The 26,384-nt window shown below is 44.0% G+C and overlaps 2 protein-coding genes across 5 annotated transcripts; one reads left to right on the top strand and one right to left on the bottom strand.

Moving 5' to 3' along the window:
* The first annotated feature begins 1,453 nt into the window (after window positions 1-1,453).
* Window positions 1,454-7,538, top strand: TARDBP (TAR DNA binding protein). 3 transcript variants are annotated; one of them, XR_014318897.1, is made up of 7 exons: window positions 1,454-1,742; window positions 2,063-2,315; window positions 3,044-3,207; window positions 4,251-4,391; window positions 5,068-5,238; window positions 5,607-6,194; window positions 6,672-7,538. XR_014318897.1 is itself a non-coding variant. In XM_082776796.1 (6 exons), the coding sequence occupies exons 2-6, from the start codon at window positions 2,078-2,080 to the stop codon at window positions 6,135-6,137; spliced, it is 1,245 nt and encodes a 414-aa protein (XP_082632922.1). In that variant the 5' UTR covers window positions 1,454-1,742; window positions 2,063-2,077; the 3' UTR covers window positions 6,138-6,311. The 3 variants fall into 3 exon arrangements, 1 of the variants encoding a protein (XP_082632922.1); XR_014318898.1 differs by having other exon boundaries at window positions 6,704-7,538; XM_082776796.1 differs by lacking the exon at window positions 6,672-7,538 and having other exon boundaries at window positions 5,607-6,311.
* Window positions 6,294-25,070, bottom strand: MASP2 (MBL associated serine protease 2). 2 transcript variants are annotated; one of them, XM_082776795.1, is made up of 11 exons: window positions 24,984-25,070; window positions 24,488-24,707; window positions 22,405-22,582; window positions 22,024-22,155; window positions 15,901-16,097; window positions 15,193-15,340; window positions 14,524-14,642; window positions 13,368-13,446; window positions 12,526-12,663; window positions 11,980-12,054; window positions 6,294-10,694 (listed from the first exon to the last, which is right to left on the bottom strand). In XM_082776795.1, the coding sequence occupies exons 1-11, from the start codon at window positions 25,058-25,060 to the stop codon at window positions 9,919-9,921; spliced, it is 2,139 nt and encodes a 712-aa protein (XP_082632921.1). In that variant the 5' UTR covers window positions 25,061-25,070; the 3' UTR covers window positions 6,294-9,918. The 2 variants fall into 2 exon arrangements, with proteins under 2 accessions (XP_082632921.1, XP_082632920.1); XM_082776794.1 differs by having other exon boundaries at window positions 11,980-12,060.
* Window positions 25,071-26,384: the final 1,314 nt, after the last annotated feature.

Consider the following 26,384-nt stretch of genomic DNA (forward strand, 5'->3'; position numbering starts at 1 on the left):
AGTCCTCTTAGAACTCTAGTGGGAAAGGGTAATTAAATAAGGCTGAGACTAAGGTAACGAGGGCATAGATGAGCTAGGTTTCAGTGGTGCTGCAGCCTACTTTTCCAAGAAATCTTCAGTGGGAATCTGAAATACTCAGGAGTTCTGTATAGATTGATGCAAGGGACTGGATTAGCCTTTCTTAGCAGTAAGGTCTCTATCTTTACTAATAAGATTTCTTATTTCTATTTTTTAGGAGCAATGCAAGGAAGGTCACATACCCCACATGTGGACTGGAGGAGTGGCACAAGGGACCAGGTGGGAAGCCAGGAGGTGTAAGGTGGTGGTGGAATTATTTTCATAAAGGTGGCATGGCGTAGCCCACTGGTTAGGTCCCAGAGCTGAGCTGATTGGAGTAAGCCCTGCAGTACACTCTTCTCTCACCCGATGGTGATGGCAGGCAGGACTTCACAATCCTGCCACCAACCACCCTGGGTGGCTTCCCGTTCGTATCTTGAAGCAGGAACGGGTTGTGTTACAGATGTCTCTGCTGTAACTTGCAACTAATGTGACTGATTAATGGACCAGATATGCTTATTTAGTGAAGTATCAGAATAAAATAATTTGGAGATGTGAAATGGCAATTATCCAGACATGAAGTATTTAGAACTGTAGAATAGCTACCAATTTGTAGCTTTACGGTGTTATCGCTGTGAAGTACACAACTGTGGAGTTTATCTTGAGGATTATGGTACCAAAAACAGATCAGTCTTATAAAAGGAACCAGGCCAGGTGGCAATCACCATGTTCCTGGCACCTTTCTCTCTCAGGTGGCTGTTCTGCACCACCTGTATGGAGCAGATCAGGGTCAGCCCTGCAGCCTAGCTGGCAGCTGTGACTGCAGCTTGGGAAAACTCGCAGCTGGCTCTTCTCACGGCTTTTATAAGTGTCAGAAAAGTGGCATGAGTGTGCCTTGGCCATTGGAGTTCCTAAATTTGATAGTTTGTATATTGAGGTTTAACTGCTGAGCCTCTTCATTAAGCGAGGAGATTCTGTCTGGCACTAAGTCGTGCTATGGCAAACCTTAAGTACTAAAGGACAGCGTTAAAACTCCTACACCTTTCTTTAAAAACTTCCACCACTCCCAAAAACTATTTTACCTCAGGCCATAGCAGGACGCCGCTCTGACCCCACCGCTTCCCCCGTCCGGGGGAGGGAGGCGAGAACAAATCACCTGGGGGGATCGATTAACGAATTCTGAGCACGGAACCGAGCTGCCGCCGGCCGGCCTGGCTAACGCAGCTCCTCACAGGGCGGGCAAGAGGGCGCCTCAGGGGGGTGGCCCGGCCGCCATGGGGGCTGTGAGGGGCCTCTGAGGCGGCCGCCGCCCCTTCCCGTAGCCCCGCGCGCGACGCAGGCGCGGCCCGGGCCGTACCACCGGTGCCTCGCGGGGAGGGGCAGCACTACCGGCAGCCGCCCCTTCTCCGTTTGCTGCCGCCGCCCCGGCTCCGTTGTCTGCCGTTTCGGATGGAGTCGAGCCGAGCCGCAGCCCCGGTCCCGTAGCGCTCCCCGCAGCCAGGCGTGCCCCCGCCGCGCTGTTTCTCTCCCCCTATTCTCCCCCCCCGGTGCTGCGGATGGTTCGCCCCGCGGCCCGGCCCGGCCTCTGAGGGGGGCCGCGGCCGCCATTTTGTGCGGCGGCAGCGGAGGGCGGCGGGGCGCTGCGCGGCACAGGGCTCCCGGAGACGCCGCTCCCTTCGTGCCCGGTGAGCGGCAGCGAGCGCTCGGGGGTCCCCTCGCTTCGAGGCTGCCGGCAGGCGGGGCGCTGGAGGGCTCGGGGGCTCCCCTCAGCTCTTCCCCGGCGGCTGGGCCCGGCCCCGGGCCTTGGGGGAAGTTTCGCCGGGCCCCGGCAGCCGCCGCCGTGGGGCCTGGGTACGGCGGGGCCGGGGCCGAGAGCGGGGGCTGAGGGCGTCCTGTGGGAAACACGGGGGGGTGGCACCGTGAGGGCAGAACGGGGAGCGCCACGGGACGCTGAGGGCGGTCGCTTATGGCTCTTCCCCCCCCCCCCCCCCCTTGCACGCCGCAGTGAGTCCCCGCGAAGATGTCGGAGTATATCCGGGTGACGGAGGATGAGAACGACGAGCCCATCGAGATCCCCTCGGAGGACGACGGCACCGTGCTGCTGTCCACCGTCACGGCACAGTTCCCCGGGGCCTGCGGGCTGCGCTACAGGAACCCGGTGTCGCAGTGCATGAGGGGCGTCCGGCTGGTCGAGGGGATCCTGCACGCCCCGGAGGCGGGCTGGGGGAACCTGGTCTATGTCGTTAATTACCCCAAAGGTTTGTCAGTGCTCCTTCAGGCTTTGGGGCGAGCATACGGTTGTAGTGAAGAGGTCCACGTGCGCTGCCGCTAATGTAACATGGCAGCGGCTGCTTTGAAACCTGATTTACAGAAGTGCCGTGACTTTAATCACGTGTCTGTCTTGCAGAGTAAAGTTGACTCCACTGAGTTTTCAGATGTGCAGTAGTCTTTTTAATTCTCTAGCTGGAGAGGCACTATCGTAACAAAGTTTTGCATTATCTTTGAAAGAGTTTGCAGTCTAATACAGACTTTCTGAAGACTGCTGTGTACTCACAGGTAGGGCCTCTCTTCAAGCCATGATTTGGTCAGAGGTACTTTTTGAAAGACGCTCAGGAGAAGAGCAGCCTGACACATGCACATACATTCCCTCCAAAAATTTATTTTAAAGTTCTTGTTTCAAACACTTGACTTGTCCATGTCCTTGTAGGACTCTGAGTATTACTGGATGGTACTTTAGTAAAATAACACAAACTCAGGTTACATTTTTGAGGAGGAATTAAATGTAGATTGTTCTTTTTTTTTTTTCTCTTAATACTTGCAGACAGTTGGCTATGGATCATCATAATAAGCACCAGCAGCAAGCACTTGTTTATCTAGCCTGCTTTTTCTCATTGTAGTCTATGGTTTTATACCGTGCTGTTCATAATTAGTGGAAGCAATTTCCAGGCTTAGGAGGATGCTTTCTAATGAACATCTTTATATTCAGATAATAAGAGAAAAATGGATGAAACAGATGCATCGTCAGCCGTGAAAGTAAAACGAGCAGTACAGAAGACTTCAGATTTGATAGTCCTAGGTTTACCCTGGAAAACCACTGAGCAAGACTTAAAGGAATACTTCAGTACGTTTGGAGAAGTTCTCATGGTGCAGGTAAAATCCTTTTGCAGTTCAAGAAAGGAGGGATGTTATTCAGAAAGGAGTCCTCAGATGAAGCCAGTGGAAAGAAATGGAGTCATGTAATTTCAGAGCAGATCTGAAGCAGCGTGTCTGTTCCTAGGCGGTGTTTTGTTCCATGAGCTTTGTAGCTGCAGGCTTGCGTAGGTACAGAGACAGGAGTCTTTGGAAGTGGTAATTCATGCAGGTGGACTTAATGGTACAGGGTTTTTTATGAGCTCTTTAATTTATATTAGTTATTAATTGTTGCAGCTAAAAATGTGTGTTTTTATATGTATCTGTTAAGGAACTGGAGATTGTTGTGATGGGAGCGTTTACAAGCCTGATAAACTTTCAAACAGAACTTTTTAGTAAACTCATTCAGGAACAGCACGTTCCAAGCAGGTGGCTACTCCTGTGTTAGCACTACTTTGTTAGCACAAGACAAGCTTGCTGCAGTTTTCTTGTCTTCTCTTTTCATGCGGGATATTTTTATTCTCACAAAAGGGGGGATCTCACCTGACCCCGGGACACTCAGTTTGTTCTTTCTGTTCTGTACCTTTTGTTACAGCCATGTAACAAAAAAGCCTTTTGTGCAGCCATGCCTGTTTACCCCTTTGGCAGTTGCACTGCTCAAACAGAACATTTGGCAATGCCGTTGCAATGCTACAAAATATTTGTATCCTGTTCTGGGTTATGTTGTTTTAGTATGCTAATATTTGGGCTCAAAGCAACTGGAATAAATTTAAAGTTGTAGGCATCACAGGCCTCTGCTGAGACTACAGAGCTTTAGAGTTAGTTCACTAGGAACAGGTAGGGGGATTGGACTAGATGTTCTTTCAGGGTCCCCAACATTCTGTGATGCTTTGCATGCAAGGGGGTAATCAAAACTTTGTATGTACTCTTTCCCGGTGATCTTAGTATCAAGGGTGATAGAGGAGATGACTCATAAATAGTTTGACTGTTATGTCACAAATACAAGCACACTACTGTGTTCTTTTTAAAAGTCTGCTTTTTTTTTTTTTTTTTTTTAATCTTAGGTTAAGAAGGATATTAAAACTGGTCACTCAAAAGGTTTTGGTTTTGTTCGGTTTACGGATTATGAAACCCAGGTGAAAGTAATGTCTCAGCGACACATGATAGATGGAAGATGGTGTGACTGTAAGCTTCCCAATTCGAAGGTACTTTCATGTTGCCAATTTTATTTTATCAAACGTTCACAAGTACACTTTTTTTTTAGCAACTGTGTTAAGTGAGCAGATGAACAGATTAACCATCCATTCTTGGATGTGACTTTTGAGTCTGTGAATAGACAGGACAGGTGAGAGTAGGGAAAGAAAATAACGAGGACGTGGGTGGACAGGGAGTGAAAAGCAGTGTTGGGGAAATAGTTACATCAGGGAACTGAGTACGGATAGAAACCTGAAAATAACATGTTTTACCATCAAGCAGGACCTGCTTAACTTGTCTGCTGTGTGAATAAATGGAGAATAAAGGAGGCAGAATGTACAACTTAGGAAAGGTCAGAATGAGTCTTTTGTTGAATTGAGAACCAAATCCAAAGCTTCTGTTTGTGTATTTCCTGTGTGTATACACAGTTGCATACAGCAGAATGACCTGTCCTGCACTGGCTTTGTCACTGTCCTTAACTAGAAACAAAGGTAGCAACAGTTGATCTGCACCAGGGTGCAGAGTGTACCAGGTTCTCTCTCTGAACAGAACGTCTTAAGTCTTAAACTTCCAAACTTCCTTGTCAGTCTGTAGGACAGGCTAGATTAAAAGGGGCCCGTATGGGAAAGTTGCTCAATTCTCGAGTAATTGTGAGTTTTGTTAATTGCTCTCTTCAATTCTCTTCAGCAAAGTCCTGACGAACCTTTGCGCAGCAGAAAAGTGTTCGTTGGGCGCTGCACTGATGACATGACAGCAGATGATCTCCGGCAGTTCTTTGCTCAGTATGGAGAAGTGGTAGATGTCTTCATTCCTAAACCCTTCCGAGCTTTTGCTTTTGTTACGTTTGCAGATGATCAGGTAAGTTAAAATATTTTAACCTCAAATTCAGGCAACCTGTGTTTCAGCTTGATAGTGTGTTTGTATCTGGAATGCCACATGAAACATTTGTCCACTGCCTCATTAATTCCAGTGGCGTTAGCTTGACTTGATCTACGGCATTATGTAGGGTTACTCAGATGCTTTTGGACAGACTGATTGTACTCTGCACTTAGTGCAGTAGCAAGTGTGAAGATAAAACACCTCAAATTGGATTAAGTATACGTACACTTCTTTTGCAGGTTAAATATCTGCTCAGAATCTTGTGGGCTTTTTTTGTCTTATACTGCTGATAGGTTATTCTTTTTGATTTAAAAAACTATATTTAATTAATCCCTTATTTCTTATAGGTTGCCCAATCTCTTTGTGGAGAGGACTTGATCATTAAAGGAATCAGCGTACATATATCCAATGCTGAACCTAAGCACAATAGCAATAGACAGTTAGAGAGAGGTGGAAGATTTGGTGGTAATCCGGGAGGCTTTGGGAATCAGGGGGGGTTTGGCAACAGCAGGGGAGGCGGGGGAGGGCTGGGTAACAACCAGGGCAGTAACATGGGTGGGGGAATGAACTTCGGAGCCTTTAGCATCAACCCTGCCATGATGGCAGCAGCGCAGGCAGCCCTGCAGAGCAGCTGGGGAATGATGGGCATGCTGGCCAGCCAGCAGAACCAGTCAGGGCCGTCGGGAAACAACCAGCCTCAAGGCAACATGCAGCGGGAGCAGAACCAGGGGTTTAGTTCAGGAAATAACTCTTACGGCGGTTCCAACTCGGGAGCGGCAATAGGCTGGGGCTCGGCCTCGAACGCGGGCTCCAGCAGTGGGTTTAACGGAGGCTTTGGTTCAAGCATGGATTCCAAATCGTCAGGCTGGGGAATGTAGACGCAGTGGGCTCTGATACTGACTCTATGGTGGGAAGTCAAATTTTTCTAACTCATGGTAAGTATACTGTAAATTACATATATACTAAAGTTTTCCAAATCAATTTGTTCAATGTGCAGTATATTCAGCAGTATTTTTGACATTTTTCTTTTGTAAAAAAAAAAAAAAAAAGAAGAAGAAGAAAGGTAAAAGGAATTTTATAAGTTTTGTTACTTAACTTGTTGGAATACTGAATGTTTGGAAGTGGACTGCTGTTTGCCTGATAGGTAAACTAACACTACAATCAATAGGAAAGGTTTCTCCTGTAGTACTTTATCCCTTGTTTCCCGGCTACCTGAATTCTTTGCATGTTCAAAATGGAAACCATTGGTCAGAAACAGCATTCTCTCCCTCTTGTTTTTAATTTGCTCCCACCATAAGAATCTCCAAGTGCCCCAACTGGAGAACACAGTGTCGTTTTTCTGTTTTGTTTGTTGGTTGTTTTGTTGTTTTTTTTTTTTTTTTTTTTAACACTGTCTCCCCTCCATACTAAAGTACGATATGAAGGCTTCATTTAATCTCCGCAGTTCATCTCATTTCAAATGTGTATGGAAGAAGCACTTCATTGAAAGCAGTGCTGTAAATATTCTGCCTTAGGAATACTTCTGTCTACATGCTTTCTCATCCAAGAATACTTCATCACACTGCACATGCTGCGTCTTAGACGGTGGGTGTTCCATTTTTATCCGCTACTCTTTATTTCATGGAGTCGTATCAACGCTATGAACGCAAGGCTGTGAGATGGAACCAGAAGGCTGTTTGAACTTTTGAAACCTTGTGTGGGATTGATGGTGGTGCCGAGGCATGAGAGGGCTGGTATGTGCGAGATAAAGGAGAGAGCGCATGCAGAGACCTGGTGGTGCATTATGGGATTTTATTTTACTTGGCGAGATGTCTCTCAATCCTGTGGCTTTGGTGAGAGAGTGTGCAGAGAGCAATGATAGCAAATAAAGTACGAGTGTTTATTGCATTCAAAGGACATCCACATGTGGAAGACTTTAAGTGGGTTTTATACCTAGTTAATCAATTAGTTGAATGTGTTTATGTGAAACGAATATTTGTATTTTTTTTCCCTTATGTCAACTGCTGTGAATGCTGTATGGTGTGTGTTTTTTTTCTGTTAATGATTTGTAAGTGTGGTAATGTGAATTGAAGATGATGGGGTTTGCGATGAGAACATTGAGCTTGTGGTGTGCTTTGCAGTAGCTCATGCAGCAGAGATCACTAGCGAGCTCAGTGTGCCTCTTCAGGGTGGAAGCTCCACTGTGTAAGATATCCATAAGAATGCTGTTTGCTGCAGTTTCGTGTTTGGATGCTTTTTATAAGATTTGTCACTGTAGGAAATTCTTAAATAAAACTGATTTAAGTAATATGTGTCTTTGTTTTGCAGCCCTGAATGCAAAGAATTCATAGCAGTTAATTAATTTTACTCTTTTGAGATGAACTTCTGTAAAGTTTTTTTTTTTGCAGTAATTCGGTTTGTTTCAGATAAGCATGCTCTAAAAGTTGACAAGTCAAACGGAGCCACCACTCATCACGTATCGATACCTGACACCCAACCTTAAGCCATTGTATTTTTGCATTGTTCAGTGATGCGTATATATCTAAAATCCAGTTCCCACAAGTTTGGGTGTCTGCACCTAGAATGGTAAGCAGTTCCCTCCAGATTGCATCTATACCAAGGAAAGTTATTTTTTCAGGAGTTGGCGTGTGGGGGGGTTCATGAGAAGTCTGGAGGGGGGACAAACACTGTCAGCTGTATTTCTGTCTGTGGCATCTCCTTTGGGGATGCAGGCTTTTAACCTGTATTTTTAGACCAGCCCCCTTGATGGGAAGTAGGGTTCTGCAACACTTCTAGCTCAGAAGAAAGCTCTAAATTCATTTTTAAAACTAGTCACAGAAAAGACTTCCCAGCTGAATAAAGCATTAGATGAATGTATGTGGATTTTGTCAGAAGTCTTATCTGGAAAACAATGTTTACTACAAGTGCAAAAGCGCCAACAAGAAGCAGATTCTTAACAAAGAGCAGGATGTTTCAGGGGAAATTGTTGGAAAATTATTTCCACGGGTGGCAGGAGCTTGAGGAACTGTTTAACCTACTTGCACTTGAAGCCCACTGAAGATTGATCCATATTCTTATACAGTGTACTGCTGCGCTGTAGCTATATAGCTATTCTGAGTATGGATTTACTCAGGTTTTTAACCTCTTTAGGTTTTCAAGTTACATCTCAATTACTGAATATTATACTGAGGTTTGTGAATAGACCTCTAGTTGTGAATAGACCAGCTAAACAGCTGATAAAACTGCACTACTCTTAGAAAACTGCACTACTCTTAGTTTTCCACTCGAATTGCAGTATTAAATCATCTAGGTCTCAATGTACATTTTAAAGGGGGGTTGGCAAACACTCAGGCTGAAAATTAGTCCCGGGCTTGTTGTTCATATCCCACTGCAAAAAGTTGCTTAGATCTTTTTTTTTTTTTTTTTTTTTCTTCTGCACTTAAGTCAGAATAATCTCCAAACTCTGTACCATTGTGAATTTTGCATTTTAGCACTTGCACTATTACCAGCTACTTCTGCTGAGTAACACTTAAAAATGGTATTCTTGGACCTCCAAAGACTAACTGTGACAGCCCTGCAAGGAACTGTATGGTAAGTTTTTGTGATTAGCATGGCTTTAATTTTGTTTAACTTGTTTAAGTCCAGGTCTAGGTTTTAGCAAATGGGTTGGCAGCATTAAGTCTTTGCTAATAATCTTAGCCTTCCCTGACCCTCAAACAAAATCTCTGAAAGTTTTAGAAGAGTTTTCAAGTTTTAGTAATATTTTCTAACTGCTTTGCAAACTCTAGTATTTATACGTGAGTAAATAAAATGCTATTGCTATTATATTGAAGTGTTTGGAGTCTTTTTTTTAAAGAGATTTAATTTTCAGTATTTCACTTTCTATGATAATATAACTAACAAAAGAATGTGATATAAAAGAAACAGGAATTTTAGATGAGTGTAAGGGGATATGCCATTTGGGCACACTTAGTAAAAGAGTTACTGTAGACAATGTGTAACTGCTTCCAGTTAGTTCTGACAACCTTGTCAGCTGATGCTGTACTGAAATTCTATGTTCAAAGGTGAAAGCTATGTTCAGAGAAACAGGTTTTGCAGCTGACAACAGGAAGCCCTTTAAGGCAAGAGTTGCACAGCTGTACCTATGCTTAATACAGCAGTTACTTACAGAGCCGGTGGGGTCTCTCTGAAGCAGAGAGCACTATACATGTGCTCTCCAACTCGGGGGCTGCTGGTACTACTGGCATCCTTCAACTACCTCTATACGCTAGGGGATGGTTTAAAATACCTTGATGCTCCGCATCCTGTCAGTGGACGGGTGTTCATTCAAATGCTAGCTGGTAATGCTGCAGTCCTACAAGAATCCACAATGCTATTTGAAAGAAAACAAAATTATTTTGTTAACTGTATTTTTAAAGAGCAACACAAGTCTTAAGTTTCTTGAAATTACAAAACTGTCATAGACTAAAGATCTTTTAACAGCCCCTAAGAAAATACAAAGATGAAAATTGTTTGGATACTCAAGCACTTGTTTTTATATTATATGTAAACAACAGTTAACTCAATAACAAAGTTAAACATTTAAAGATGTAGTGGTGCTTTTCAAGTACATAAATATTCTAGCTAGTAATGTAACCCAAGTAACAGTGAAGAGCTGGTGTAACTTCACTTAACTGACAATTAAGAATTATTTGAAATGATGCTTTCAATCCAAGGGATATAATTGGTTACTCTTGTATAGACCCCATACTGCCCTGAAACAGCACAGTCTAAAGCCCAGGACACAATGCCAACAACAAACCATTTTTTGGTCTGAGCATCTAAGAACACCAGTGGTCCTCCACTGTCCCCACTACATGCATCTCTGCCCCCTCCCTCAGCTCCAGCACACAGCATGTTTTCTGTTACCATGAGAGGTTTTCCATTAAATGATTTATTTGCATATGCATCTGTACACTCTTTCTGACTGATAACTATCAACTCGGTGTACAGCAGTACAACGGAAGAGCTCCTCGTCTCAGTCTTTCCCCAACCCGATACAGCTACCATATAATTTGCTTTCATTTGAAATCTTTCTTCTTTTCCTGGTAAACAAATGGGTGTGATATTGGTACTGATGGGGACTTTATGTTTCAGTTTAATCAAGGCAATATCATTATCAAAATTAACAGGATCATTTTTGTAACCTTCATGAATAAAAATTTTTTCTGCCCAGGCTTCTTCATAGTGATCTGAACGTTTGTTCAAAATCCCCAGTTTAATCCTCAAATCTGAGGGGTTTCTCTGTTCAACTACAACGTGAGCAGCTGTTAAAACCCAGCTGTCGTACAGAAGCGAACCACCTCCTAAACCTCCATGCTCAGTAATTAACATCACTTGCCAAGGAAATTCTCCAGGCTTGGCTCTCCTTCCTCCATATATACGTTCCACAGTTCCACTTCTCCGCACTCCACAAACTGCAAAAACAAAGAATGCAGCAATAAACGTTAACATTTAAAGATGTGGACATTGATTCATTATGCTGGTATGGGTAAAATTAAGTTAATGATTCTAGATGTAATTCCTAGATTATTCTGAATAGTAAAATTGCTTCCAAATGAATGTTTGATTTAGCATACAATTTTCATTAGTCAGTAGAACATACAGCCTTTGGAAAAGTTCTATAATCAAGACAGACAGTTTTGCTTAAGAATTTGGGCGTAGAGATCTCGATGCATTTGTTCTAAATGTAAATTAAGGTAATTGGAATATATGGACATTCTAATCTAAAAGATAAGAACAATTAGGCTTTTATATTGCAAAATGTTTCTCCCAAAACTCATTTTTGTATCTTGAGTAATTTTACAGAGTAACTAATTTAGCAGTTTGAGCATCTAAAAACAAACAAACAAAACATATTCTGCATTAAGGGTATTCAGTGGCTTTTTCCCCCTCTCAAATAATTCTGGAGACTGGTTCAATTTTCCTGTCAGAAACAATTCCAAGCAATTGAAAAACAAGAATTTATTTAGTTATGAAACTGCAATCTTCAGAATGGAACTGGAGTAAATGGTTCAGCTTTTTACTCTCTTCAAGGGGAACTGAACTACAGAGTTTCTGGCATTAATCTCCAATACCAGCAGAAGTAGAGAACCTCTGGTAAGACCAATATTTGTTAAAAACAGTGAACAATTTAACAGGAAAATATAAGTTTGGTATGGATAACTATGAGGAGTGCCAGTCACACTATGTCATTATTGGAACAGTTTTAGTTTATTGTTCCTCCCTGCTGAAGGAGCTATTACTGCACTTGCCGTTTTGGAAAATCATAGTAACATAAAGATGGTCGTCTGATTTTTAAAACGAACATTCTAAAATAAAGTGCCTCATCAACTTAAAGGTACTTAAACTATAAGATATGTGTGTTATGACATCTATTACTTAGCTGGGTACATAAACAATGGAAAAGCTTAGCTGAGTAACTTCATTAGAGCCCAGCATCTGTAGGTCACTAGGCTAGAGGTTAGGAGTTTAGGATAGAGTTTAGCCTCTTCACAAGAATTTTTGAGTTCCAACATGATGCACTTAAGACATGTTATATCAAAAACAAGCTGCTTCCTTCAGCATAGACCTATGTAGAGTCTACCTCGCGTCCCTGTAACAAAGCATGACTGTGTACCAACAGCAGTAAGTGCTAGCTGACAGCTTTATGATTCTTCTGCAACTGCTAATTCCAACAATGGTAATACATCCCTGCATTACCTGGTTCACAGACAGGCAGTGTTATTTCTCCTTTGGAGTTCTTCCAGAATCCGTCGTCACTGCATATATATTTACCTGCATCTCAGAGAAAACAAAACCAAGTGCATAAAATAGCTGGGCATAGTTCTCAAGCAATTCAGAAGTGTCGGACAATGGCTGCAGAGTGTCATCGTGTTTTAGGGCTCCTTCATGTTTACTGCACTCATCAGAAAGTGACTATAGCACGTACTTCCCCTCTGGCTGTTGTCAGGATCTAATACTCCTGAAGCCTTCACTACCACGCAAGCACGTAATGCCACTAACTGGGGAATGATAAAAATGTGTTAAGCTCCCAACTGTTACTGAATTGAGCCCACCTGGGGACATTGCAGTACTCTTACGTACAAGTCCTTAAAGAGACAAATAACATTTCCCAAAGTTTTCAGCCTTTGCACCATGTTTTGGAAAGGTCCTGCTGACTTTCACAGGTATGTCTATGTAAGTCAGTGTTCCCTCTTCATACCAAGAGAACCAGGAACCATTTTCAAGCTGGTGTTTATGACCTACCGTTACTGTTAGCCTTCATGACATAGAAGGGGGTTTCACAGTGGTACTGAATTTCAGCATTGTAGGTGGTCTTCTCAGGCCCTGTAAGGTATGTGAAGGCACCATTGTCCATCTCCTCAGGCTGACCACAGTCAACAACTAAAGCAATTCAAAAACGTATGTATTAAAACAAAAACAAACAAGCAAACAAAAAACAACAAAAGCTAGTCGGCTCAACGTCAACCTAACCAAGCAGGATTTCAACATTTCATTCAGGAAAAGGCCTCTTTCTTCAAGGTATCCAAGAACAGAAATCCTGGTGAAGATTATGTGCTCGGAATTAGGCAGGAAGACAGACATTAATAACACCATGGTTGAGTACTAGGAGCTGTAAAGGTTTTGGTAGAGGCTGTGGTTTTCTCAGAAAATCTGCAACCCCGTGTATGAGACAAGCTGTGACTGCGCAGCTCTCACAACATACAACATACGCAGAGGAAACTAATGCATCTACTACGGAACACATACTAACTAAAATAAAGATAAATCTCTATGAGTACAAGTACTTTAGTTGTTTTTCTCCAGTGATAATTCTTAAAATTGATGTTGTTATATAAAATTGCTGGAAGATGGTGCAGGTATTTCAAAGGACCATCGTATTTATTTATTTTGAAATAACCACCATTATTTTTCAGAGATTTTAAAGAATGGTAGAAATTGAAACATCATCTAACTTACAAATCCAAAATGCACTTGGACAAGAAAGGAACAGTTACCAAGCAGAAGAAACGTATTTCTTCTGTTATTTCTTATAACCAATATTTACACAGAAATTTTCCAATTCACAAATATTAGCACTGACTTACTGATGCACTTTGCCATTGGTTTGTTCCAAGAAGCATTCTTTTGGCATTCCGCTATAAAAGACATCACAACATTTTCATTCTCCAAGAAGCGTGAATGGAAATAAAAGGTCGTATTACTTTCACATCAAATTAACAGTGTTAATTAGAGAAAAAAACAGCACCAGTTACACATTTCTTTGCTCACTCATAAGGCAAAAACACAGTAACTAGATTTTTATTTGCTTAAAACATCTTTACAACTGCTCTGCTGCACTACTTTCTGAATGAGAAAAGTAAGTCATTCCTACACCAACCTCATTAATCTCTTCAATGTGCTAATAAAGCCCATAGCGGATGGCTGTTAATGAGAGGGACAGTTACCCTATCTAGAAATTTGAGGCTAATTTGCATTTGCTGTAGGTAGCAGTTCTACCACTTAGAGCTGCCTTGTCTCCAGTAATGACAGCACACAGAACCAGTCAGCGCATTTCAAGGACAATACGGACCACAGCCTGTGTTTATCTATTTCCACACACATCCATATTTCTTATCCATTTCCTGATGAACACTAACTGGCGTATCAGTTTAGCTGTGTTCTCTTTCTACATAAACAGTAAATTTGTAGAACTACCAAACCAGACAGATTATAAAATAATTGTTGAAATAAGTCCGTGTGCTTCCCTGAAAACACAGCCACTTAACTGTGATTGTAAAATTTTGCTGTACGCATACACAGCCTAAAGCATCTTCCAAAACTGCCTGCTGGGAAGCACAATGCTATTAAGAACCAAGTGTGAAATGCTGCATTCAGCAGAAATGACCAAGTATCCTAGTTTTAACTTCCCTGGAGAGATGAAATAACAAATGAAAGACAACAAGAAATTCTCACTGCGCTGCTCTCATGAAATCTTTTGTAAAATCACTCTATTCTTCCAACGTAATTAGATGCAAATCTCTAAGCAGCAGTGTTCAATCAACATCAGCAAACATGCACACAGGCAAACACGGAGACACAGGTCTTTGGGGATGATGTCAAAGACAGGGCAATTGCTGACAAATTCAGTGTACTGAGTATGCCTCATAACTGTAGTATGTGAGCACCAGAAATTGTTAATGAGAAAAGGTTTAACCCCTAAGAAATCACGTCCAATAGGGCTGACTGCCGCGGTTCACCTACTTCAAGCAGCACGTATCCGACGTCACAAGAGAGAGCATAGCGGTCGCCCTGAGTGTACTGCGCTTGCACTGGTGCTATGTGACCATGAGGTGGTGCTTCAGGACTGGGGCATGGCAAACCTGCAGAGAATCAGAGCACACAGTATTCCCCTTAAAGTGGTTTTGCTATTTACCGCTCAAGGCCCTTGGGGAGGGCGTGGGGACGATGCCAACGCTCTCTCTGCTCTTTCTCTGCGCTGTTTCTCTCACACAGATTTAAAATTACTGAGAACAGAGAAAAAAAATGTGAACTGACCGTGATGTTCTCACATCAAAAGTGTGCAGCAACCTGTCCAGAGGCAGGCTATGCAGACAGGGTTGGCCCAGTACGTGTTGCCTACACACACATCTCTTAACTTTTAATCGATTGGGAAGCTTATTCCTTAAAATAAAATCATATGCCTAAACTAGAGGTTAACTGTAAGGCCAGCAGGAATTCTGGGATTCTCTTAAAACTTTACTTCAGAAGTAAACTACTTAGTGGATACATTGTTCAATAGATACACTACCAAAAACTAAGTATGAAACTACTGCTTCAAATCATGATTATTTAGGCACTATTCATGCCTTTCCAGAATGAAGATCCCAAAGTAGTTGGGACTTGAGAACTGCACAGAGGTCTCTTACCCACCTGCTGCCATGTACTTCATCTTCCATCCAGTGTGTGCTCCCGAGGCATCAGTTATGAAAGTTATATTCACAGCACTAGTTTGTGTCTCAATTTTTGCAGGCAAAGTCTTCCCACAGAATGGGCCAAATTGCTTTTTGGGTGTTTTAATCTAAAATGGAGAAGATAAACAAACTGGCTTTACTCCTTCCCCCATGAGGCTCATTGAAGAACAAAATGATTTTAATCCAATGACTCCCTGAACTTTACTAGCCCTTTCTTGCAAAGCACACAAAAGAAAGGCAGCTGGTTAGAGTGATGGCTCGCCACTCCAGTAACTCACAGAGGGCCTTTTCTCCAAACATCCTAAATGCTACAGAATTCCTGGGAAGTGATCATTGGATCCGTCTTATCAATAAGCAAACTGGATGGAAACGATTTATCTGAGTTCCCTGCCATCACTGGTCTGGGATGGGAGCAGAAGTTGTGATGATCCAAAATCTCTGAAGTCATCACAGACACGTGAGCTTGCATTTGTGTTTTGGGTGAATTTCCCAAAGGAGAAAGGTGCTGAGAGAACAGAACAACAAAACTGAAGGGATGAGAAGAAAAACGAATGAGGAGAGATACAGAGAGACAAAACTTGAAATGGACAGAGCAAGACACAGACTGAGGAAGATGGAGTAAAAGTGCTGGGCCTGTCTCACAAAGGCTGTGAGAGCCTCACCTTACCTTAAGGACGTCATAGGGGCACAGCACCTCTGGGTGTGTCTCCACATCAAAGGTCTCCACGAATTCCAGAGTGATCAGGAACCCATCTTCTACCTGGATGTTGTAGCTGCAGGTGCTGAGTGGGGGATAAGGTGCCGGATAGTCAGGGCTGGAGATTTCTCCAGTTCTTTCAGTAAAAAAATGGTTCTGACACAGGGCTAGAAAAAAAAAAAATAACAGAAAATCACAGATGCATTAACTCAGTCGAGCCATACTGAGGAACAGTTGTGGATCTTTTGATCTTTTCCTACTGTTGTCCCTTAGAGAAAGCTTCAGAACCATGGATTTAACTACCTATGAAGTGAAACAAGAGTTGCCCATTCCACCAGCAGGCATTTGTCACCACTGAGAAAGCTGCCCCCTCTCTGTTGGGGTAGGCCTCCATTATCCTGCACTCCTACCTTTGAAGCAGCGTGGGGAAGGACATCAGCAGGAGCACCACTTAGCCACAGGGCTGGTGCTCTGAAGTGTGCTGTCTGGAAGCTCATCAGAAACCTTCCAAGGTGTTAAATTTGTAGCTCCTCTGCTACACCAGAGTGTGCAGAGTGCTAGGACAGCTATCAGCTCCTCAATTCCAGAAGCCTCTGAATGCAGCTCTTTCTTTTTAATGCCTTTGTTGCCAGACATTTAGAATGTAATTGTATTCTCTGAGCAAAACCAGCTGTGCCTCTTGCTGACACAATTGGAGCCACAAATGCTCCCTGCTGAAGAGAAGCAAGAAGGAACAGCCACAAGTGCCCTGAGGATCTCTGCTTGTTGACAGCATCTGATCACTGTGAAGTGGTGCTTTGATCAGCTGGGAACAAAGGCTTTATGATGTGCTGCAAGAGCTGTATAAGCAATCCTTTAATTGATGAGGAATGCTGGACCGGCTGATAACACCGGCATATTTTTGCACCACTGTGATGCTGAATTAATTGTAAGAGGGAAATCGTTTGACTTTGAATCGTATCCTCAAATACACTGTGCTAACTTCCATCAACAAAAATGCCATTAGCCAGTCCTTATTTACAGATTATCATCTAAAATAGACCATGCAGTTTATGGTTGTAATTTTAATGGAAAAGGATTGAATTTTGAATGAGAAAATGAACGTGACTGTCCCTTAACTAATTGCGGATTTCATTAGCCAGGATTCTAAGCTCTTTTTACTTCAGAGAATGAAACCTGCTTCGACCCTATAATCTATGCAACAGCACTGCTTGCTGCTATAGGAAGTATTTGGTATGTTTTTACTTGGAAAAGAAAGCAGGAGCAGGTAGAAGGATTATCTTTTTGTTTTATGTTTGTGTGACTCTTACCACAACAATACCACAACACAAGTAATGATGCACTTGGGTACCCCTGTGTGTTTCTTTTAGCAGAAGCTGCAATTTTAGAACAATCTTTCTCTGTCCATCTTCCCAGAAAGTTATGAGCAACTGCTTTTATTTGACATAAACCTTTCCATCATCACAGTGACTGAGCATCTGTATGCGCTGTACTCTGAATTTATTGTCTTAGGTTTTCAAACACAATTCACAAAGACACAGAGAAAAACGGTCAACAAATACCTATAAAGGCCTATCCTGTGGAAACTGAGCAGTCTCCTAATTTTAAAATCCTGTTTGAAATGCCCCTCTTAATCCAAAGAAGCAGAGAAAGCTTAACTAATTCACATGGAGGTTCTGGCTGCCTCTGCATCTAGCCTAACAGCACACTGTTCTGCACCAGAAGAAATCAGTTGAGCTACAATGGGAATTAAATCTTTTCCTTTCATGCTGCACTTGTAGAGAATTATCAGCAAGTGGGTTTTTTTCTTAATTGTTATTATCTCATTCTTCTCAGCTAAATGCACGTTTCTGTAATTCCACTGATTCTGCCTCAAACTACAGAGGCATTTCATGGCTATATGAGGATAAAGAATGTTTTCCAGCACACTCTGCCACGCTGCTGCAGGTGCTACTTACGATAACTGCCAGGGACACATAGAGTTCACTGCCTCTTCCCAGGTTTAAGGTACTGCTATAATACTTCTTCCCACCTGCTGCAAACCCAGGCTGAGAAACACCCCAAAACCCGAAAGCTACTTGATATTCAGCTCTAGCAGTCTACAGTTCACAGCTATGGCAGTGGAAAAAAAATCCGTGTCTCTTTTAAGAACTGAAATTTCCTCGCGTTGATAATATCTATTGCTGTTCTACAGCCCCGAAAGGAGTAGTCTGGAGGCAATTATAGGAAGAGATAAAATATAAATCCTTGAGTGCGTAAAAAGACTCAGTGTGAAGTCTTATCCTAAACATACAAACCACAACGTAATGAGTACTATCTTTACACCCCTAACTCCCCACTGAAATCATTAAGAAGGTAAAATCTGAAATCTGCTTCTAGTTCTGCATCAGAATCCCTTCCTATTACCTACAAAACCGTTTTTGCCTGGGCATGGGATCTGTTGCGTAAAGAAGGAATACGCAGGTACAAGTAATAAGACCAGTGCACCATTAACACCCCAGTAAGTCAGAAAATGTTTTTTTTCACCTTGTTTTTGAGGACTAAAGAAGGGGAAAGATACAGACTAATAATTCTCCACTCTTTGTTTCATTTTTCTCCCTTAAATTCAGTTTACTGATTTTGATGGGAGATTTTCACAATATTGTTTGGAAAATTTTTAGTCATCACCAGTAAGCTCTCTTGACTCGAGTTCACATGAGCAGCCCAAACTAGCTGAACCAACAGAAGATACCCTCCCTGTACTAGTCCAAAGAAATTTGCAGCTTGAAGATGGAGAGGCTTGGACTTTACCTTTCATTTCTGATTTCCTGCATGTGGCTGCTGGGAGTTCCCTTTGTCAGGGCAATATTTTTTTTTTTCCGTAAGTCTGCAAGCAACAAAGTCATAAACTAGCCAGCACAAAAAGGATCAAATAATTTTTGAACATCTCCCAGAAGAAATGCTGTCCCTTGACTTCTCCGTCCAGGCTTTAAGGCTGTCCAGAGAGTACTCAATTATGCTCAGGTCATATTTTTATTAGAACCGCAGTGAGCTGTTTGCCAGAGGCTTGAACTCTGAAAAACGACCTGCTCAAAACTTGCAAGTCCATTGTCATTGGCTCATTAGGTCTCTAATGAAAAGTGGATCATAAATTGTGTCGCTGAGCCATGACAAAAACTCAAGCTGCTTTGATCACAAATTCACTGTGACCATAAAGCAGCCCTCTTGGCAATCACTTGCACAACCAGTCCACCACCAAGCCGTCCCCTGCAGCATCTACCCTCTGTGACACTTACTACACATCTCCAGGTAAGTCGGGGCAGTGATGTTACCTCTCCTTTTGCAGGTGGACAGTCAAAGCCAGCACTGAGTGACTTGCTCGAGATCACACAGAAGCCTGAAAACGCAGCGACCCAAAACGAGTCAAGCGTCTCATCTCCAAGACTCTCAGTGCCTCCCATGCTCACCTGGGAAAGGGTTCCTCCCCATTTACTCCAGGCACTGAAGAGCAGAGCCGGGGGTTGGAAGCACTAAGCCTCATAAATGAGGATTAAAAGCACTCCTGCTAAATTGCAGAAATAAAGAAATGCTGATTGACTAATGATCCTTAATCCCTTGAGCTTTTTCGACAAAGCCTTGTTTTATCTTCCAGCAGTTCACCTTCAGCTGCTCAGCTCTGCCTTGTTAACCTCTTCCTTGCAATTATCATCCTGGTTCCACCACAGAGAAGGGGAGCTGTACCCTCTGACAAAGAACCAAGCACAACAGTCCTCCAACATGCTGCAAGATGGTCCCTGCCCTAAAAGGGTACAGTGTAAAGGGACAACAAATTAATATGGATATGGAGTAGTAAGGGGCACCATGAGGGACTCAGACAGTTATCAACCAGTGCTGCAAACTGCACGGAAGAGCATTCCTTGTGCTGCATCAGCTTTGCAGGGGGCACTGTTGCTTTCCCTTGTATGAATGCAAGACACTAGTCCTCTCCTAAACTGCCCTGGTGACATTTTCATCACTTTGCCATACTCTTGGAACTCTGAGGTTTTGTTCACCAGACCAAATTTCAGCAATATGACTCAGTTCCCTTCAGGAGATACGGTCAGAGTCACCAAATTTGGATCCAGGAAAAAAAAAATCAAACCTTTCCCAAGAGTGGGCTCTGAATATAAATAGTTTCAATCTACAAGTCTGGGTGCAGACAAGAGCTTACCTAAAAGTAACAGTAGGGAACGCGTGTGCAGTTCTAATCTTTTTGTAGTTTGAGAACTCTGGAAGGTCAAGCAACAAGAGCTGGACAAGAAATTTCAAAAGGCTTCAGGCAGCTGTGATGCTCAGCTTCTCTCTTAAGAGCCCCTGCATTATCTAATTCATTCTTTCCCTACTGACACATGGGAAATGCAAGAGAATGAATGCCCCAGAGGATGCCATGAGGTTTCAACATGGAATGGCCTCTTTATTGGCTGCAGGAAGCAGGTCTGAAAGGCAAGGAAACGAGACATACAAGTCACCAAGCAAGAGAAGCCTGCGGCCCTTGGTCAGACTGCAACAGGCAGGGCATGGGGGAGGGCACAGCAGCTCTTCCCAGCACATCTGTCTCCATCTCTGCCTAAGCGAGGAGAAGCTTAATTATCTCACGCTGGAAAATAAAGGAGAGAAAAAAAAGAGCCTGTCAATATCAGCCCACCCAGACAGGAACCAAAAATCAAAGGGGCAACTTTTGCCCTCGTGTCATGAAGGCAATGAAGACCTTTGCTTTCCAGCCCAGCCCGGGAGCTGGAATGGCTGCAGCACTTGCATCTGAAGGCCTCTGAAATGCGAACAAGTTCCAGCACATCGGCTGCACCACAATTCCCAACACACATGCCTCCACCCATCAGCAGTGCACGGTAGCCCAGCCCTTCCGTATTGTTGATACACTTCTGCTAAAAGCCATCACTTTAGGAAGGAGAGGCTGAACAACGGATAGGTCTGTTTTAATACAGCGGAGGTATGAGGAGTTTGAATCGAATCAAACCCAGGCAGCCATGGCTGGAGAGCGTTTGTAATGGGCTGTAGTTGGGAAGTAAAATGTCAAGGTTGCCATAAGCACTCTAAGCTACACCCAGCTCTGCATTTCAGCCCTAGGAAGCACAAAGACAAGCCCTGTCTTTGCTGCCACCTACGACATATTTTGTGAGCAGTTTTGTGCGCTGGTTCTCTCAGACAGGATTCAGCTCCAGGTGGGCAAAGCTGCACGCACCAAGGCTGAATGTGCTACCATGTGTAGGCACACGTTCCACTGCAGACAAAGTGAATCCAGAGGAGCTGATCGCTGTGCTGATTCAGACACTTCGCCGCCTGCCAGCAGATAAGCTTTCCCCAGTTGAGCACTGAACAGCACAGCCAGGCAGGAGTCAGCTAGGTACACCTCATGCTTATGTCCTTCTGAAGAAGTGCTTTGTGCCTGGCCTTGCCTCTCATTTACTGAGTGGATGATTGTATCTGTTGTCAGTGATGGGTGGACTGTGCTGCTTCTCAGCCTGGGTCCCTCCAGGGACAGTAAGCAAACTCTTTCTCCATGAGACTTGGCAACTCGACTGTTAGTTTTTCCAACACATCCACAAATCAGGTCCAGAACACTCGGTATCTCAGTACCCAGACAGCACGATAAACTCGGGTGTTGCAGGGCTGGCTGCACTGACAGCCACGAAGCCTGGCAGTGTCTGCAGTGGGCAGCAGCAGATGACTTTCTTGCTTCCCCGTTCAACCTGCCTAAAGCTGAACAGGGGTGGATGCTGATTAAGGAGTAGCCAAAGCAAGTTACCTTCACACCACACCAGCCATTGGCTTCTCTTCTGGACCTGCCAACTGCCCGTGCACCATTTTACTGCACCACAATACTGCTGGCCCTAACGGCTGCAATTAGCCCACAGCCACTGTGCAAAGCACGCTCTCTACTCACAGACCTGATTAAGCACCTACACCTCCTTTCAGCTGCTCTAGGAGGTGTAATATCCCATAGGAGATGTTAAAAACAAAACCCAAAAAAGCAGCCTTGATCTGATGCCAGTGCTGTAACTAAATTTAGGTGGATGTTGTAGCTAGGAATGTCTCTCTTGATCTGCAAGGACTCACCTGTGCACGTCCTCTTGTTTTCGTGCAGTGTGTAGCCGACCCGACAGCTGCAATAGTAGCCCCCCACGTAGTTGTGACAGTGATGATTGCAGAGGGGTTCACCATCAAACAGCTGTTTGCACTCATCGACATCTAATGGGCGAAACACAAAAGAATTAGACAACCAACACCTTCTAACAGCACTTGGTCTTGGTCTGAACCACTGCTTTTATGAGGGTGGCTTGCTTGTCTTTGGTGTCTGTGCCCTTCTGCTTCTGTCTCCATGCAGTGAGGCTGCCTTCTCTCACCTAACACCAGGAGCCAGAGTCTGTGAGAGCCCAGGGAAGCACCAACCCCACCACAGCTGGGTCTCTCCCAACACAAGAGGGGCTGGGCTCTTACCTTCAGCAGCATAGAAGGCCTCAAAGCCTGTGAATGGCTTCTCATTGGAGTAGTCGGACCGAAACACCACTGTGAGGGTGTTGTCAGTGGAGAGGTACGTCTTGTTGCCCGGAGCCTCCTCGGTGTCAGTGCTGTCCTTTCCACATAGTGTAGCCAAGGTCTTCCCACCAGAGCTCAGCTGCAAAACACAGACAGATCTACCAGGCGATCTCAGAGCTTTGCTCTTCCCAACCTGCTTGGACAGCATGAGTTTAATGGTGTGTGAGAAGTGCTTCAGGCCACTTCTAGACTTGGATGCTCTCAAAAGGTGCTTCTGGAGGTTAATCCAGATCCAGTGACACATAAGAGGATTTCCCCTATTCTCTGTGACTTAAGCCTATACTTTTATCTCCCTTTTTCTTTTCAAAGGCCCACACAAAGCTGAGGCCATCCCGGGCTGTCAGCACCAGGCTTTGCTTATTGTACATAATGCTCTTGTTAACTTTGAGCTCTCAGTGACAGTCAAATCTTTGTGTGTAGGAGACCTGACTGAGGCCAAAGCTAGAGATAACTGGGATAAAAAGGTTTCATACACTGACAAATTCAAATGTATAACAAAAGGTCTCTTTAAGCCAGTGACTCATGTGTTCTGTGATTCACTTATTACAGTTGCAGCTCCTCATTTATCTTCTTTTTAATACAAGATAAATGTTCTGATATATGGGGGTCATGTGGTCCCTGGTAGCGATAAAATCTGATTATTAAAATTATTAAAATCTGAAAATTTCTGATAGCCTGTAGTGCATACACTACAGGCTATCAGAAATGAGTACTCTGTCCTGCCCAAAGAAAATTGCAGGAAGAACACCACAGATGTGGGGAACGGGAGCAACCTGCCATCTAGAATCACAGAATCATTCAGGATGGAAAAGCTCTAAGATCATCTAGTCCAACCTTTAACCTAGTGCTGACAAGTCCACCACTAAACCACGCTACTAAGCTCTCCATCAACACATTTATTGAAGACCTTCAGGGATGGTGACTCAACCACTTCCCTGGCAGCCTGTTCCAATGCCACACAACCCTTTCAGAAAGGAAATTTCTCCTAATATCCAACCTTAACTTCCCCTGGTGCCACTTGAGGCCATTTCCCCTTGTCTTATCACTTGGTGCTTGGGAAAAGAGACCGATCCCTACCTCACTACAACCTCCTTTAAGGTAATTGTGAAGTACAATAATGTCTCCCCTGAGTCTTTTCTCCAAGCTGAACAACCCCAGCTCCCTCAGCTGCTCCTCCTAAGACTTGTTCTGCAGACCCCTCACCAGCTTTATTGCCCTTCTTTAGACACAAAGAATATAAAACCATAGAAATGAGATCCTCCTAGACACAGCTGTCTGACCTGGTCCCATCAGATTCTGAAGCACTGTCAGGGCACTGGTTTTGCACGCTCCCTGTGCATACAGCTCCCTCTCTGATGTATATCAGGTCTACCCAAACAACAAAATGGGGCAGCGGTAGGATGACCTTAAATGAGCAGCCAGGTTTCCTAACTGCAGCACACGCTAGCACATGGAGTACAAACCTTTCAGGGACACTGCTCATCACCCAAACACTTCCCGAAGCCAGTATCTCTGTTTCTCTTCCCGAGGTTGTTTCTCACATTAGCTAGCAAAAGCACAATAGCGAGTGTTGCAAGTGCATGTTTGGACAAGCTGATATATCTTGTTTAGACTACCACTTACACTTCTATGTCTCCCATTATACGCTGGGTACAGTACTACATGTTAACGTAAAACATACACTGTAGCTCTGGAAAATGAAGCTCAAATGTTGTTCTGGGCAACATCTCAAACTTTTTGCTTCACAAAAGGGAAACATCAGAGTTTTCTGAGCATAACAAAATTAAGTTTCAAATGTTCCAACATGACAATCAGCCCTACTTCCTGGTCCCGTGGGCCTCAGCAAACACATCATTTACAAATCAGCTGAGCCTGAACTTCACTAGCATACTAGAACCAACTGTTTACAACAGTTATATTGGGTCTGCATGTGCCCAGGATCACACACAGACGGTTTTAAAGAGTGTACCTGACCTACGCGTACCTTCACATAATCGTATTCACACAGGTAGGACAGCTCCAGGTTGAAGTGGGTGAAGTAGATGCGGATGGAATATCCCTTGGGGACGGTGATATTCCAGATTCTCTCCTTGTGATTGGGGTAGGTATTTGGAAAGTCAGGAGAGGTGATCCTCCCATACATTTTCTGCAGCACGATACTGCCGGTTACTCCACCGTAAAGCGCAGCTAGCAAGAGAAGCAGCCTGCCTCAAAGGAACAGAAACAAAAGGAGAAAGAGTGAGTGTCAGCTCATTACACCCCGACTGCCACGCATCCAAGCTGCTGATCTTGGTATCAGATCACTGATATCCCAGCGCTAGCTGAAACCTTCATGGCAGACACCCCTCTCACTTGACAGTGGCAGGAATCAGGAGGTACCAGCAGTCACACTGCAGATCACAATCATTCTCTTGCCTTGCAAGGCCTGCACAGAGCCAGGTGGCCAGGGGAGCTGGGAAGGTCCCTGTGACTGCACTCACCTCATCCTGTTGCTCTCCTGCCTGAGCCTGCTCTGCTCCGAGCCCTGGGGCAGGAACCTCTTCTGATGTATTTGCATTTGGGGGCGGATGTATTTATTGTGTGTGCTCTGCTGTGTTTGTCTGGATGTTGAACTCTGATGTTTATCTCCCTTCCACCCCCCTCCAGCCTGCTGAGTTCTGAGAAGAGCAATTGCTGAAAACCAGCCTTATTTCAGTGCATGAGGCCTCCGTCAATGACAGGCAGAGGCAGCCAGCAGAGGAACGGCAGGATTAGGAGTGCTGCTGGCTCCGGGAGGGAGTAGCAGTATCAGAGCTCTGCAGGAATGCAGTGGGAGGAGGTACACGGGGTGGCTCCAGAGTGTGTGCATGGGGGAGTGCGAGGAGCTGGGTGATGCTCTTTCCCTCTAACCAACGGCTATTACTGTCAATGCAAAGAGCACGCTCCTGGAAGCACAATTCCTGCCACTGTCCAGGCAGGAAAGTGTTGAAAACGACGTAGTGGGGCACGCTACAGGATTTCAGAGTAGTGAGCAGGCCCAGTTAGGCAGCTCTGAGTAGCGGGGCAGGCACTGCACTGCAGCAAGCAGACACAAGTTTCAGAGATGCTGCTCATCTGAACTCAGTGCAAGCCCGTGTTGACTGCAGCCTGCCCCGTGCATTGTTTCTACATGTGGATGCCTTTTTAGCCTATCCACCCTGGAACACCAATAAGGTAAAAAGGTATATGTGAAAAATGAAGTGTTTTGAACCTGGCTTGCTAGGGAAATGTGCTCACATCTGCCTGTGCACCCTAGCATAGGAACTCTAAAAGCTCCACAGTCAGTTTCTACCCAATCTGGCAGAAGAGAAACAGTTTCAGGGATGTTAATGTATTGGAAACAGGCAGATGGATAAAAAGAAAAATGAATTCCCATTACTAGGCAAACTCTGAGGAGAAGACTGCAAAATGAACTCAAATTCTTTTTAAGTATTTGGGAGTCCACTCAGGGATTTCACACTGCTACAAACTTCCAAACAAAGAAGCCTGACAGACCCCATGGAATTCAACTGGTAGAACCAATGCTGTAGGACATCAAGCTTTATTAATGCCACTGCTCACAGACTGTTTCTTCCCAAATCAGCATTTAGGTTTCCTAAAGACCCATGGATAGGCATAATAAATGAGGGTGAAAAGCCTGTATCTGGCTTTAATGCAGAACCATGTCCCACCTCTCCCCAACAAAAACAGAGAGAGAACAGGAAAGCTGATTTGCAGCAGGGAACAGACTCCCACACTATGCACGCAGGCAATTTATACCGAGATGCCACGTAATTAAATGGACACCTCTTCATATCCACTTTTGAACAGCCAAAAAGCATTACCCCAGGCAGTGAATTTGGTGCTGGCAGGAAAGCAGGAGT

Source organism: Aythya marila, assembly GCF_965140915.1.
Source record: "Aythya marila genome assembly, chromosome: 21".
Classification (NCBI taxonomy): domain Eukaryota; kingdom Metazoa; phylum Chordata; class Aves; order Anseriformes; family Anatidae; genus Aythya; species Aythya marila.

Coding starts and splice junctions, on each gene's coding strand:
- MASP2 (XM_082776794.1), bottom strand. CDS start 25,060: ATGCAAATACATCAGAAGAGGTTCCTGCCCCAGGGCTCGGAGCAGAGC. Junction 22,583..24,487: donor GTGAATACGATTATGTGAAG/GTACGCGTAGGT, acceptor TGTGTTTTGCAG/CTGAGCTCTGGTGGGAAGAC. Junction 22,156..22,404: donor GGCCTTCTATGCTGCTGAAG/GTAAGAGCCCAG, acceptor TTCGCCCATTAG/ATGTCGATGAGTGCAAACAG.
- TARDBP (XM_082776796.1), top strand. CDS start 2,078: ATGTCGGAGTATATCCGGGTGACGGAGGATGAGAACGACGAGCCCATC. Junction 2,316..3,043: donor TGTCGTTAATTACCCCAAAG/GTTTGTCAGTGC, acceptor CTTTATATTCAG/ATAATAAGAGAAAAATGGAT. Junction 4,392..5,067: donor GTAAGCTTCCCAATTCGAAG/GTACTTTCATGT, acceptor AATTCTCTTCAG/CAAAGTCCTGACGAACCTTT.